We start from the raw sequence: 16,048 nt of genomic DNA, 5'->3' as shown, positions 1-16,048 counted from the left end.
GGGGACTCTGCTTGGGGGAGCATAATAGGAAGGGTAAGTAGATAGCGACTGTCAGCTGCAGCACTTCTTGTCTGTCCTCAGTAAAAACAGAGTGCTAGCATCTTGTCCCAGAGCAGACAGACTTTTTTCCTCTCTCAAATATTTTCTTCCAAGCACATTTTTGGGACTCCTGTTTGTCTAAATAATGTTTACTGTGAATCAAGTATAACTAAGTGACTATTGATTCATACTTTTATTTTTTTTAATTTAAATGGGATTGCTGGGTTGCTCTTCGGAGTAGACAGGGATAAAAACCAAGGGCAAGGTGATTTCAAGAAAGCAGTTACTGTATGAGTATGTCACTTTGCTGCTATTAACTTCTATGTAGTGAAACTGAATTACAGACCTTCAAAACTGATCATTTTGCTCTCAAAGTCTAAACATAAGTATTTTTAAAGAAATATTAATATATTGACTATGGCATTTACAAATTCAAATTTTCCCCCTCTTAAATTCACGTTTTCCAGCAGTGCTTTTCTACTGAGGTAAGTGATGTATCAAATTCTTTCTCTTTCAGTATAAAAAAAGCAAATAATTTGCTCATCCTCTTTAAGAGAATTTTTGCCTGGTATATTAGGGTCATCAGAATGCCTGAATGTTTTCATTTTAGCCTTAGGTATACCATGAACTCTTCACTTTGTGAATTTAGCCATTATCCCCTTTCAATTTGAAGTTTGCCTTGGTAAGGTAAATCATAATATCTGAAGTCTATTTTGTAATGATGGTCTATGAGTTAATAAAATAATACATGTGAAATGCTTTGAATTTTACAGAGAGAAAGAATGTGGAAATCCAAGAAGGACACTCTTAATAGTGCTATTATCATCAAGGTGGATTATGTTTGTACTATTTCATTGTTAGAAATATTCCAGGAGTTAAAATTAGAGATAGTTACCTATATATAGAATATTTCATCAAGTCTCTTAAGAAACTCTTAAATGAATCTGCAAATAGATATGATATTTTCTTTAGACTACAGTGCACAAGTTAACACTATTTTTTTCATGCTGTATTTTCTAGGATAGATAAATAATAATCAAAAAACATACCCCCTCAACAGGCAGCTGTGCATCTTTTCCTTGTTATGACTAAAAATGTATCTTATGTTCAGAGAATTTCCCTTCATTCATTCTGTTCTTCCTCCCTTTTCTCTTACTTTCTCCATCCTTCCTGTTTTTCCTTCCATTGTGTCTAAGGTGAAAGTCTAGAAAAATCTGTCCTCGTTTGACATAATGGAGAAGGAACAAGGACTTTTTAAAGACTTTTTGTGGTTTCTCCTAATGGAAAATTATAAAAAACAAGATTTTTTAGTCTGTCTAAATGAGAATATAATTGGTTTCTTTTGTGGGAACTATTTCAGGCCAAATGAGCTATTCTAGGAATTCCAGCCTATGCTCGCCTATGCTATTGGTCTTTAAGTTATATACCCTCTCTCCTTATAACCTCACAATGCAGAGATTATATCATAAAAAAACTTGTTCAGAATCCTGAAATTCAAACACTGTGGGTGCTTACTAAATGTTGAAATAGTGAAGGATAAGTATTTTTAAAGAGAAAGAAGCAATAAATAGGGCCAACCCTGGTATGGCCACCAAGTTCTTGATGCTGGTCGCTAGGCATCTCTTGGACCTCCCAGAGTCACTTTCTATGCAGTTACTTATCTATGCAGTGCCCCCCACATGTGGTACAGGGCTTCCCTTGGGGCTCAGACAGTAAAGAATTCACCTTCAGTGCAGGAGACCTGGGATTGATCCTTGAGTTGGGAAGATCCTCTGGAGAAGGGCATGGCTACCCACTCCAGTATTCTTACCTGGAGAATTCCACGGACAGAGGAGCCTGGCGGGCTACAGTCCATGGCATCGCAGAGTCAGACATGACTGAGCAACTGAGCAACTGAGCATGCGCATGTGGGGCACTCTCCAGATCTGCGAGGCCCTTCTCTAGAGGCTCACAGCCTTGTGAAGACTGGTATCAGGTGACTGTAATATAGTATGAGGACTGCTTTGACTAGAAAGCATAGGTTGCTCTGGCAACCCAGGGGAAGAGTACTTACATGTGGGGAGAGTGATTGGTAATAGGAGGGCTTCCCGAGAGAGGTGACTTCTGAAGTCATCAGGCAAAGAGAGGGCATAAAAGGACAGAGAAATTAATATGACCATAAATGGGGAAGTGCAAAAACAGTGTGGTTGGTATAAGGCCAAGAACTGAAAGTAATTTGATGAAGTAGGAGCATAAAATGTGAAAATAGAAGATGTAGGTCTTAGCCTGGGACCATCAGTACTCCTCTGGGGACATCCTTAGGGTCAGTAGACCTTATCTGATTTGTTGTCAGATACATATAGTGGAAGACTGCAAGCAGCCTGGGTATCTAGTTTCTCTTGGAGTGCTCACCAAAAGCACTGGTGAGCTTGCTTTTGGTGAGCGGTCATGTGGTCATGGTCAGTGGTAGCTCAGCTGAAGCCATTTTTAGCTGTCTTGTTCTGAGGCACCGGAAACTGCATTCCATGCTATGGGATCTCCTGTGTTCATTTGTGTAGAACATCAGTGATGTTCCCGGTTGGCATGTAAGCCCCAAGACAGTTTGGCACAGGAGATCTATTGTAAGCAGACCTTTCAAGTCTCCCAAATAGGCCTCTTAACTTAGATCTTAGTTGTGACAGCTCCTCCAGCTCTACGTAGGACTAGTGCCTTAAGACAAGAGTTAAATATTGTAGTAATAGCTTAAGTCATGAGGCTGATAGTGCCTTAGCTGCAAGACTTGAGTGTTTCTCATCATTCTTGGCATAAAGCAATTGTCTGTTCCCTTTCCATCAAGTTCCTAGATTTGTTAAAGTATGAGGGGGAAATCTGAGGAGAGGGTTCCCATCAGTAGATATTAGAAACCCTAGCACTGATTTTCCAATGTTTCCATTGCAGTGTCAAAAACGGTATTTCTCTGCCTGGCACAAGCTGATTCTTGATCATAGGATTAAGCTGGGGAAAGCTGGGACCCTGTCCGACTGGAAGTTGCAACTGAAGGTCCTGCGGGCCTGGAGAGACTACACAAGATCCCAGAAGTTGGGGCGGGAGACTCAAGCTATAGAAAATTACCTTAGAGAAGAAAACAGGTACTATTATATGTATTAACACCATGAATTAAATGCCATGAAAATGTATATGTAGGACATATGTTTATGTTTCTATGTTTATGTAGGACAGCTTTCCTCCTGAAGAACCCAAAAATAAGTTCTAAAAAGGCTGTTCACTGGAATCATCTCATTTACATTTAAAATATATCACTGTTTTTCTCTGTTACATTCCAAACTGGAAAATTTTAACTGAACATTATAAGCAAAAAAAAAATTGGATTAAAATATACAAATGTACATGCTTTTCTTTTTTTTAAAGGAAGTTAGTATTATGCTTTTTCCCTTGTCCTTTGACATAGTAGCATGGACCACCTTGGACCATCTTACAATTTAGGAGACAGATTTTAGCTTATGTGCTAGTAATTTTCATTGATAGAAATCACTGTCCTCACATAGAATGTTAATTACAGACATAGGGAAAGAACATCCATTTGGGAGAGCAAACCTTGCAAGAATGATTTCTCCCACTTCCCCACACCTTATTTAGAGGTTTTTGACACCTTTATATCAGTTCCCTCTTAGACTTGTGAATGACACAGAATTTGTCCTCAAAGAAAACTTTCTTTTGCTCTACCAACTTTAAATATGTTTTCTTCTTTTGATTTCCAAGCTCAACTTTGTCTTCTTGAACCAAAATCATAGATGTGGAAGGAACCATTTGTTTATTGGTGAGAAAAGCTGGAGGGAGCAGTTCATGGTCTTAGGTTTAATCACTTCTCAACCAGCGATTCTGTTGTTCATTCTGGGTGGGAAATTGGATGAATCGTATGTGAAAGTATCATCATGTATTGATAGAAGGGAGTGTCACTGCTGGAGTTGTGCATCCCCGTGGCAGCATCAGGCCTTGGGGTGGGTACGTAGGAGCCTGATGCATGACCCCTTGTCCTCTAAGAACTCAGTTTTGTGGGGAAGATGAAATCTAGAAATAGTACAGGTGTGAACTAGCATTATATACTTTGTAATGTATCTCCTTTGGCTGTTGAGAACCTACTAGAGGGAACTAACTGAGGAGGCTCCTACAGAATATCAGTTCAGTTCAGTTCAGTTGCTCAGTCGTCTCCGACTCTTTGCGACCCCATGAATCGCAGCACACCAGGCCTCCCTGTCCATCACCAACTCCCGGAGTTCACTCAGACTCACATTCATCGAGTCAGTGATGCCATCCAGCCATCTCATCCTCGGTTGTCCTCTTCTTCTCCTGCCCCCAATCCCTCCCAGCATCAGAGTCTTTTCCAATGAGTCAACTCTTCGCATCAGGTGGCCAAAGTACTGGCGTTTCAGCTTTAGCATCATTCCTTCCAAAGAAATCCCAGGGTTGATCTCCTTCAGAATGGACTGGTTGGATCTCCTTGCAGTCCAAGGGACTCTCAAGAGTCTTCTCCAACACCACAGTTCAAATGCATCAATTCTTCGGCACTCAGCCTTCTTCACAGTCCAACTCTCACATCCATACATGACCACAGGAAAAACCATAGCCTTGACTAGATGGACCTTAGTCAGCAAAGTAATGTCTCTGCTTTTGAATATGCTATCTAGGTTGGTCATAACTTTTCTTCCAAGGAGTAAGCGTCTTTAAATTTCATGGCTGCAGTCACCATCTGCAGTGATTTTGGAGCCCAAAAAAATAAAGTCTGACACTGTTTCTACTGTTTCTCCATCTATTTCCCATGGAGTGATGGGACCGGATGCCATGATCTTCGTTTTCTGAATGTTGAGCTTTAAGCCAACTTTTTCACTCTCCTCTTTCACTTTCATCAAGAAGCTTTTTAGTTCCTCTTCACTTTCTGCCATAAGGGTGGTATCATCTGCATATCTGAGGTTATTGATAATTCTCCCGGCAGTCTTGACTCCAGCTTGTGTTTCTTCCAGTCCAGCGTTTCTCATGATGTACTCTGCATAGAAGTTCAATAAGCAGGGTGACAATATACAGCCTTGACATAAGACTTTTCCTATTTGGAACCAGTCTGTTGTTCCATGTCCAGTTTTAACTGTTGCTTCGTGGCCTGCATACATATTTCTCAAGAGGCAGGTTAGGTGGTCTGGTATTCCGATCTCTTTCAGAATTTTCCACAGTTTATTGTGATCCACACAGTCAAAGGCTTTGGCATAGTCAATAAAGCAGAAATAGATGTTTTCCTGGAACTCTCTTGCTTTTTCCATGATCCAGCGGATGTGGGCAATTTGATCTCTGGTTCCTCTGCCTTTTCTAAAACCAGCTTGAACATCAGGAAGTTCACAGTTCACGTATTGCTGAAGCCTGGCTTGGAGAATTTTGAGCATTATTTTACTAGTGTGTGAGATGAGTGCAATTGTGCGGTAGTTTGAGCATTCTTTGGCATTGCCTTTCTTTGGGATTGGAATGAAAACTGACCTTTTCCAGTCCTGTGGCCACTGCTGAGTTTTCCAAATTTGCTGGCATATTGAGTGCAGCACTTTCACAGCATCATCTTTCAGGATTTGAAGTAGCTCTACTGGAATTCCATCACCTCCACTAGCTTTGTTTGTAGTGATGCTTTCTGAGGCCCACTTGACTTCACATTCCAAGATGTCTGGCTCTAGATGAGTGATCACACCATCGTGATTATCCAGGTCATGAAGATCCTTTTTGTATAGTTCTGTGTATTCTTGCCACCTCTTCTTAATATCTTCTGCTTCTGTTAGGTCCATACCATTTCTGTCCTTTATTGTGCCCATCTTTGCATGAAATGTTCCCTTGGTATCTCTAATTTTCTTGAAGAGATCTCTGGTCTTTCCCATTCTGTTCTTTTCCTCTATTTCTTTGCATTGATCACTGAAGAAGCCTTTCTTATCTCTTCTGGCTATTCTTTGGAACTCTGCATTCAAATGGGTATATCTTTCCTTTTCTCCTTGGCTTATCACTTCTCTTCTTTTCACAGCTATTTGTAAGGCTTCCCCAGACAGCCATTTTGCCTTTTTGCATTTCTTTTCCATGGGGATGGTCTTGATCCCTATCTCCTGTACAGTGTCACGAACCTCATTCCATAGTTCATCAGGCACTCTATCTATCAGATCTAGGCCCTTAAATCTATTTCTCACTTCCACTGATAATCATAAGGGATTTGATTGAGGTTATACCTGAATGGTCTAGTGGTTTTCCATGCTTTCTTCAATTTAAGTCTGAATTTGGTAATAAGGAGTTCATGGTCTGAGCCACAGTCAGCTACTGATCTTGTTTTTATTGACTGTATAGAGCTTCTCCATCTTTTGCTGCAGAGAATATAATCAATCAGGAAGGGCTTTATCAAGAAGATGAGTCTTAAGTTGGATTCTGTATGCGGTTAGTGGGATATTCCTAAGTAGAAGTAGGGAGTGAGATGATGGCATGAAATGTGGCTGGAAATAATCAAGCCTGTGGTTGTCAAGTTCATCAACTTGTGAAAGGCCTTAAATGGTAAGACAAGGAGTTTAGGCATTCTTTGGTAAATAAAGGTGAATGCCTGAAGATTTTTAAGCAGGATGGTGACTTAGACAATTTTCCTTTCCTACAGTATGCTAAGGGAATATCTTCAGTGTGGGGAAAGAGCATTTTACAATTTACTTCTAAATTTTGAGGACCCAGTGATGGACCAAAGAATTGGGTGGATTTGTTGGATAAAAAAGGGAAGGAAATTAGAGGTGTTGCAAAGGGGAAACATCATGAGTGAGGGCGTAACAGGAGTGGAAACTAAGATGTTAAAGTTCAGAGTGGTCTGTGAAATTTACATGCCAGAAGAAGAAACCTTAGGAAGAAAAATCTGAAGAACTTGAGATTCCATTCCAATTAAGCTATTTAAAATAAAAGCACTAAATGGGGATTTCATAATAGCATTATGTGCCAATTTTTTTTAAAGATCTTCTTAGAACTTCTTGTCTCATATCTGTGAATTATTTTCAAATGTCTATTTTTAAATGCTCAGCACAGATACTACATTTTTTTAAAGTGTCAAAGTTAGAAAATATTTAACTTATAATAATTTTTTTTACTATAAACCTTTACAGCAAGAGACTCTTTGAGTAGGAAGGTAGCTCAAGGAGTATCTGATCCAGCCCCTCATTTTACAGATTGCAAAAGTAAGGCACAGAAAGGATAAATAACTCTGTCAGGGTCATAAAGCTTCAAGTAGCCCATCCAATACTAGAGCCTGGTCCTTTGGATGCTGAGTCAGATGCTTTTTCCTATGCTGTGCTGCTCCTAGTTAAAGAAAATCTAGGTGACGGCTCCCTAAGACAGTCATGTATTTCTGGTATATCGCCGTTGACTCTAGATGGTTGCAGGTGTGAAACCAGGGCAGTAATTAACAAATAACAAGTCAAGCTAGAAATATAGAAAAGGAGCCACGCTGTCCTTCATGTTGCTTTCCTACAAATCCCTGGCGCTCTGCATGTTCTTCATTCTAGAGATTGCGTTAGGAAATTTTTGGGTGATTTTGTGCAAAGAAGGTTGGGTTATTAGAGGTGGAGAAAAAAGCTCAAAGATAGCTACTACAAGCAGAAACCAAGAAGTGTCAGTGGGACTAAGGGTGTCAGGAGAGCCAGGATCCCCTTGCCATGCTTGTCAGAGTTTCTCCCAGTTTCTCTGTGAATGCTAAATACGTAACTGATGAATAATAGGTGAGCCAGTGGAGGAATGAAGAACTCGGTTGCTTCCTCTTTTGTAATTTAACTCCATACATTTTCAAGCATTTTTCCCCTAAATAGTGGGATCAAAGGGTAGAGCACATTTATTGTAAATGGGTTACTCATTATAGAAATTAAACTCTTACCAGATTGACGGAACATCGGTGATTCTTTAGCCCATTCACCTGGACGTGAAAGTCATGTGTTGTGTCTGTTTCTCAGATCTCAGCTGTATCCTGAGGCTCCAGCTCTTGAATCCACATTTGTTTGCCACTCGGGCTTTCCTCTTACTGGCCTGTCCCCCTTGCAGGGCCCAGCATTTGGGGCTTCTTTCTCTGCCTTCCTTCCTTTCTGTTCTTCCCACTTTCTCTCTGGAGCAACAACAAATCCCTGTCTTCTCATTCCTGATTTAGTCACCTTCTTTTCTTACTGAGCCTGTGCTCAGAGTCTCACTCATTCATATATTTCTCCTGAAAGATACACCTTTTTCTAAAGGTTTATTTTCTAAATTTTCTTAAAAATTCCCTAAGAGGAATTTTTGTCTTTTTTCTTTTAAAAGTAGTTTTGATGTATATAGAATGTCAGTACAATATTGTAATAAAATTGGAACATTGACAGATATTCCGAAACTCTTAACTAAGGATTTAGCCGCTCAGGTAATACAACGAAATGGTGGCACACAACACTGTTAGACCCTCGGCCATGGTGGTATTGGACTTGAACTGTATTTTTAATTTCTTTAGCATATTCACTTTTGAAAATTGGCTTCAGATCTTCCCATTCCTCCTCTCCACCATATTCCTTCCATTTACAGCCAGTCTGGACACATTGGAAAGAAGCAGGGCTTGTTTTCAACATTCTCTCCCCACCCTTCCTGAGCCTACTCTCCCGATTCCTCAGTTCTTTCCTGGGAAGCATCTCTGTCCTTCCCTTACTAATCTCCACGGTATCCTCAACCCTGCCTTCTCTTGAACAAGTGCTTTGGGCCTTTCCTGGACCAGGCTTTCATCTCTCTTCCCTGTGTCCCTCTAGCCCCTCCTCCTCTGTCTCTGTACTCCTCAATTTGATGTTATCCCTCCTAGGAAACTTTCACTTTAATAGGCAGTGTCTGGAAACAGTGCCCAGAATGTCAGTGATGGGGACTGGGGAGTACAGTGGCAGGCGCTTTGTCATCCTTCAAACCGTGACATTTATTCATTCACTCACTCATTTATTCTGTCTGATAGCATGTATTCGCTCACCTGGTCAGCTTTACTGATGCTTACTGTATACTAAACTCTTTCTTAAGTACCTGCAGAGGAACTAAAAAGGGTGTTGAACATTCTTGCCTTTTAGGAGTTTTCAATCTAAGTGGGGAAGTTAAAAATTGACCCAAATACTAAAAATAATTGCAACAGAAGGCGCAATAAGATAAAAAACTTAGGCATGACATAGACTTGGCTATCATGCATTGCAGTCCCCCAAGCAGCTTTTTAAAAATAGGAACTCTTGGGTCCCATCTTTTGAGAGAGATAGATCATGACTAAGTAGAAGAGAGCATTTTTCAGTTTAGGGGAAAACTGGTAAGCCGGTGCATACTCAGCTTGTGTGGGGACAGGCTGGGGTGAACCTGCCAGGCTAGCCAGGTGTGGGAAGGCAGACCTGACAGGAGACTGCCAGTCCCCGTTTCTGACCCTCCTGATTTCAGCGTGCTGTAGGGCAGTCATTTATGAGGCATCTCTGTTAATCACGGTCCATTGCCCTTCCCCCATGCTCATCTTGGTATCCATTTGAGAGGCTAGAAATTACGTGGCATCCAAAGCTGGTAAAGCTCCTAGTATGTCTGCCAGAGAGGCAGGAGGACCAGCCAGACTTGGCCTGGCTGGCTCACTTTAAATCTCTTTAAAGTGGAGCTGTGTTATCTTGCATGTTTTCCCTGGAGGGGGCTACCTGGTGCATTTCGGAATGCATTAGCTTATGCATTGCTGTTCCTGCTGAACCCGCTCATCCCAAATGCAGCTATTTTTGTGTTCTGCATCAGATTTCAGCACTCTTATCGGATCACTAGCATATGGTTATTTATTTATCATTTCTCACTTCCTTTTAAAAAACTCACTTTTTAAATATCTAATAGTCTTGTCCTTAGATAGTGCTGTTACCTTACACATGCATGTGTTCTATATTTTCAGGTTCTTTTTAAAATTTAATTACATCTTTAAAAACAGACTCCTGTGTGATGGGCAGTATAGGGCTTGTTGTTGTTAGAGTGACACTACTTTTGAAGAGGAATCTGAGACACTTTCAGTTGCTTGCCCAGGGTCCTCTATCTAGTTAGTGTTCTTCTGACTGCTGTGTTTTAGATCAACAGCTACGTAGCATTTGACGTGTTGATTCTGAGCAGCCTGGTTCATATTTAAATTCCTATTTGGACCTATTACATTTTATATACTTAGTTCTTTGGAGACAGCCTTTCTCTGCATTTGTTATATAATTATAATGATCAGTTTATATACTCTTGTCAGAAATTCCCTGATTTTACCTTGGAAACATTGGGACAGAATCCATAAAGGGCCTCTTCATTTTATGTTTATTTGGGAACTGTGGAACCATTTCTTTGGGTTAGCATGCTGAAGTAAATCACATCTGACTGAGCTTTTAAGAAGTGATTTTTCAGTTTCAGAAATATTCATGCTTTTGGTATCATCATTTTAAAGGTATGAAAATGGGCTTGTCTGCAAAAGTGTCACTCTGCTGAAGGGAACCACAGGGGAGCAAGAACAGAACCAGCCTTGTCTCTGGATCCCTGGCTTCTGTGTTCCTACCATTCCCACAAACCCAAGTACATCCTCGAATCCCTGCATTATCACAATAGGGAAAGCTCTAAACACAGTAATAAGCATGCATTTTCAACCCGCTTTTTTTTAAAACTCTTTAGTTTTTTTGTTATATTTCCAGAAGTATTTTTCTCTTTGCCTTTTCATGCTATCCAGATAACCCCTCTCTTTGACAGTCAAGAGTCCAGTGCAGCTTTTAGCTGTTTATGCTATAAAAACATGAGATTAAGATATCAGGTAAACTTCACACTTTTCCTTCATGCCCAGTTTACGATTTCCACTCACTTGAGTAAAATGCCATCGGGTGTCTTGTTTGTTTCATTATTTAGACATTGAAATTTTTTGAGCTTTGCTCTTACCTGCGTTGCTACCCGATTTATTAGTCTTACTTCTTTTAAAATTTTTATTTCAAGTCATTCAGTCTTAGATCCTTTCTTTTTTTCTATCAAAGTAAAATATTATATATAAATATTTATTACCATATTGTATTTTTACTATAGAAACCATCAGTCAATCACCAAGTATTTTTTATCTATCAGTGCATTAGAAAGAAACAATTATATATAATGAAATATGCTGTTGGCAGAATTGCTGTTAGCATTTATCCTAAATGCTATTATTTCAATCAACATTACTCTAATTGGTTATTTCACCCAACTCCTCTGACATATGTTAAATTCTGAGACTCTCGAGTAGTCTTTCAAACTAAAGGGTTTTAACTCATTAATAGTTCCTGAAATCAGCCTCAATACAAGGTATGTTTTTTTTTTAAAAAGAATAGATTAGAAAAGAAACATTGGAGTATATCTCTGGTAGTAAGGGTAAATATCCTTTGACAAAACTTTGACAAAACATACACACATAAGCTTATATTGAAATCATGGTGTAACACTTTTTTCTTAGTGTAGGTGTCAGTCACAGAAGGTTTAAAAGTCACTTTCAGCATTTAAGAACTGTAGAAATGTTCTTCTGACTCATTGGCTTAAAATGTTATGATTTTTTTTGATATGACCCCAAAAAGTCCATGAGGAGGGGTAGGTGTTATATATGTTTAACAGAAGTGGATATGCAAATAGTGCTGTAGAGAACTTATTCAAGTCACCTTGACAAGGTAAAATTAAGTAGGTATCTAAACAGTATTAGATTTTAAATCTCAAAATGGACCCTGGTTGTGACATGAGTTCCAAGCTCTACAGCTCCCTTCTTCAGAGACGATAATCATCCACTTATAGACTGACCTCAGAGACCTCTATGCTTGAATTGTCACCTGGCTATCACCAAAATGTCTCCAAATTATGGGCCTCTTTGGGAGGGGAATGTAGCTGGCAGTTCTCAACTCCACTCAGTCATGTCCCCTAACATCATGAAGTTTTCAGGAATCAAAAGGAGCTCTTCCTTAGGAAGAGACTGCACCAGACCCCCTACTAGGTTGTGAGTGAGCTCCGTGGGAGCAAGTGCCTTGTGTATTCCCTTCACATACTTCTAGTGCTAACAGGCGTCTGCACAAGGGGGTCCTTCATTCATGCAGTTTATGGCTTTGGGAAATGAGTCCTTCTCTTCAGAGATCCTTTCCCTGAGCAAGTCCTTCCACAAGGTTCATGTTGATTTTTATGTCTTATACTTAACTAATTATCAACAATTCACTTGTTAAGTTTCGTCCCTTTCTCCTTCTCCCAAACCTGTCTTCCTTAGATTTGCAAGTATAGTCGAATATCTCCCTCATGCATTCATATATTTGTAAAAGTAGTCACCTGAATACCTGTTCTTTCTGCTCCTTCCCCTCCAGAACCTCTCAGAAACTATATTATGGTAATAAAAAAATTTAGTAAGTCTTTGTGATATGACAGAACAGAACAGTCCCTCTTTCTTCTGAGGCAGTGCCTTGAGGTGCCATTGCCTTCTTTGAGCACAGCCTTTGCACTGGGGAATTTTATAAAATGACTCCTTTGAGCTTAAATAAAAGAACAAACTGGAGCTATGATGTAGCATCTCTAGAACTCCTTTGGACTTGTATTTCATTTATATTATCAACTAAAAAGCAGTAAATGGCTTCTTTTTTAATGGAAGTGCTTTGTTGCTTAGAAAACAACAGCTGGCCACTGAGTATAACCGGAAACAAGTTCTCCAACACCATTTTACAGAATGGCAGCGTTGGCATCGTGCAGAGATCCTAAAGAGAGAACTGGCCGTAACAAAGGAGGAAACCAGGAAGAAAATGAATGAGCTGCTGGAGGCAGCATCACTAGGGAAACTCAGCGCAAACGTGTCATCAAGCATCAGTCTGCTTGAGGAGGCAACGGCTATGGAGGATCCACCTAGAAATGGACAGGTAAGATGTTTCTCCTTTGCTTGGTCTTCCTGCTTATTACATACTTGGGATTTAGCTTTGTCCTTGGATAGCCTGGGCTATTCAGTTGTTAAAGAGTCCACCTGCATTGCAGGAGACCCCAGTTCAATTCCTGAGTCAGGAGGTTCCCCTGGAGAAGGGATAGGCTACCCACTCCAGCATTCTTGGGCTTCCCTAGTAGCTCAGTGGTAAAGACTCTGCCTGCAGTGTGGGAGACTAGGTTCAATCCCTGGGTTGTTAAGATCCCCTGGAGGAGGGCATGGCAACCCACTCCAGTATTTTTGCCTGGAGAATTCCCATCAGAGGAGCCTGACAGGTTACAGTCCTTGGGGCTGCAAAGAGTGGGGCACGACTGAGTGACTAAACACAGCACAGTACAGCTTGGACTATGCTGTTGTCAGATTTCCTGGCCTGGGCCATCTAAAAGATGAGAGCTGCTGCAGTGAACAAAGATTGTCTTTCGGTCAGTGTTGACTTTCTTGAAATGAGTCTTCTTTTATAATCACGTATAAACTTTGGAATAGTTGAAATTTGGTAGAGATGTAATATAGACAGGGAATTTAAAACAACTAAGAGAAAAATTCCATCCAAGAACAGATGTATAAAGCATTGTTTAGAACTCCTAAACCTCTTATTTGATTATCAGACATTTCCTTTGTAAATGAGCTTATGATTTATAAGAGGGGAATGTTTAGTTTTAATTTTCCTAATAAGAATTCATATGTATTAATTGTAGCAATTGGCAGGAGAAAATGACAAAAAGGAAAAAGAAATGAATGTATATATAAAACAGAAACGGATTCACAGAGAAAAAGTAAAAAATAGGAAAAAGAAAAAATAGGCAATAATTCCATCATTTAGAGATAACCACTTGCCAGGTGGTGCTAGTGGTAAAGAACCTGCCTGCCAGTGTACGAGAGGCAGGAGACACAGGTTGGATCCCTGGGTCAGGAAGATCCCCTGGAGGAGGAACCACCTCCTATTGGCAACCCACTCCAGTATTCTTATCTGGAAAATTCCATGGACAGAGGAGCCTGGCTGGCTACAGTCCATGGGATCATAAAGAATCGGACATGACTGAGACTACACACACACACCAATAACATGTTGAAGTATATAGCTGGGTCTTTTCTCTATTTAAGCATATGCAAATTGTTCTCTTTAATGCTATTTAGCTTTTAAATTTTCTTCAGTCAAGCCATTGACTCCAGTACTCTTGCCTGGAAAATCCCATGGGCGGAGGAGCCTGGTAGGCTGCAGTCCATGGGGTCGTGAAGAGTCAGACACGACTGAGCGACTTCACTTTCACTTTTCACTTTCACGCGTTGGAGAAGGAAATGGCAACCCACTCCAGTGTTCTGCCTGGAGAATCCCAGGGGCAGGGAAGCCTGGTTGGCTGCCGTCTATGGGGTCGCACAGAGTCGGACACAACTGAAGCGACTTAGCAGCAGCAGCAACGATAACCCTGTATGCGAGACAGCAAAAGAGAACAGTCTTTTGGACTCTGTGGGAGAGGGAGAGGGTGGGATCAGTAGGGAGAATGGCATTGAAACATGTATATCATATAAGAAACGAATTGTCAGTCCAGGTTCAATGCAGGATACAGGATGCTTGGGGCTGGTGCACTGGGATGACCCAGAGGGATGGCATGGGGAGGGAGGTGAGAGGGGGGTTCAGGATGGGGAACACGTGTACACCCGTGGTGGATTCATGTTGATGTATGGCAAAACGATTACAATATTGTAAAGTAATTAGCCTCCAATTAAAATAAATAAATTTAAATTTAAAAAAAAAGGAAAAAAGTCATTGAGGATATCTAATTTGCCATAATATAGGAAAAGTAAAGCCTAGTTGATTTACGATATTTTGTTAGTGTCAGGTATATAACACAAGTGATTCAGTTATATATACATATTTTTCAGATTATTTTCCATTATAGGTTATTGTAAGATAATTGAATATAGTTCCTTGTGCCCTTGTTGATATCTCTTTTATACATAGTAGTTTGTATCTGTTAATCCCCTTCTCCTAATTTCTCTCTCCCATTCCCCTTTGGTAACTGTAAGTGTGTTTTCTGTGTCTATGAATCTGTTTCCATTTTGTGTATACATTCATTTGTATTGTTTTTTAGACTTGATACATAAATGATATCACATAATATTTGTCTTTCCCTGTCTGACTTCAGTTAGTGTGATATTATCTAGGTCCCTGTTGCTGCAAACAGCAGTATTTCATTCTTTTTTATGGCTGAGTAATCGTCTGCTATGTTTATATACATCACATCTTCTTAAACCAATTGTCTGTTGATAGGCACTTGAGTTGTTTCCAGGTCTTGGTTGCTGTAAATAGTGTTGCTGTGTTAATTTTTAAGGAAACTCTGTACTGTTTTCCACAGTGGATGCACCAATTTACTTTCCCACCAGTAGTGTATGAGGATTCCCTTTTCTTCACACCCTCTTCAGCATTTATTATTCGTGGACTTTCTGATGATGGCCACTGTGACCAGTATGAGGTGATACCTCATTGTGGCTTTGATTTGCATTTCTCTGATAATTAGTGATTTTGAGCATCTTTCATGTGCCTGTTGACCATCTGTATGTCGTCTTTGGAAAAATGTCTGTTTAGGTCTTTTGCCAACTTTTTATTGGGTTGTTTGCTTTTTTGATATTGAGGTGTATGCTCTGTTGTATATTTTGGATATTAACCCCTTGTCAGTTGCATTGTTTGCAAATATTTTCTTCTATTTAGTGGACTTTTTGTTTTGTTGATGGTTCCTTTTGCTGTGCAAAAGCTTTTTAGTTTGAGTAGGATTACTTTTGCTTTTATTTCTTTTGTTTTGGGAGCCTGATCTAAGATAATACAGCTATGATTTATGTCCAGTTTGCCTATGTTCTCATCTAGGAGTTTTATGATGTCATATCTTATATTTAGGCCTTTAAACCATTTTGAGTTTATTTTTATATGTGGTGTGAAGAAATATTCTAATTTCACTGATTTACATGAGACTGTCAAGCTTTCCCAATACCACTTGCTGAAGAGGCTTTTTTCTCCCTTGTATACTCTTGCCTCCTTGGTTAGAGATTAATCTGCTATAGGTGTGTGAG

General features: G+C 39.9%; 1 protein-coding gene across 1 annotated transcript in view; it reads left to right on the top strand.

Annotated features, from left to right (window-relative positions):
• The window catches only part of CCDC191 (coiled-coil domain containing 191), a 97,293-nt gene that overhangs the window by 33,732 nt on the left and 47,513 nt on the right, over positions 1-16,048 (top strand). The window contains exons 8-9 of the mRNA XM_005674941.3: positions 2,956-3,146; positions 12,680-12,926. Coding sequence (XP_005674998.2) covers positions 2,956-3,146; positions 12,680-12,926 — 438 coding nt within the window. The remainder of the gene's footprint in view (positions 1-2,955; positions 3,147-12,679; positions 12,927-16,048) is intronic.

Source organism: Capra hircus, chromosome 1 (genome assembly GCF_001704415.2).
Source record: "Capra hircus breed San Clemente chromosome 1, ASM170441v1, whole genome shotgun sequence".
NCBI classification, from domain to species: Eukaryota; Metazoa; Chordata; class Mammalia; order Artiodactyla; family Bovidae; genus Capra; species Capra hircus.
Note: the sequence above shows the minus strand (reverse complement) of the source record. Positions and strands in the feature narration are given on the sequence as shown.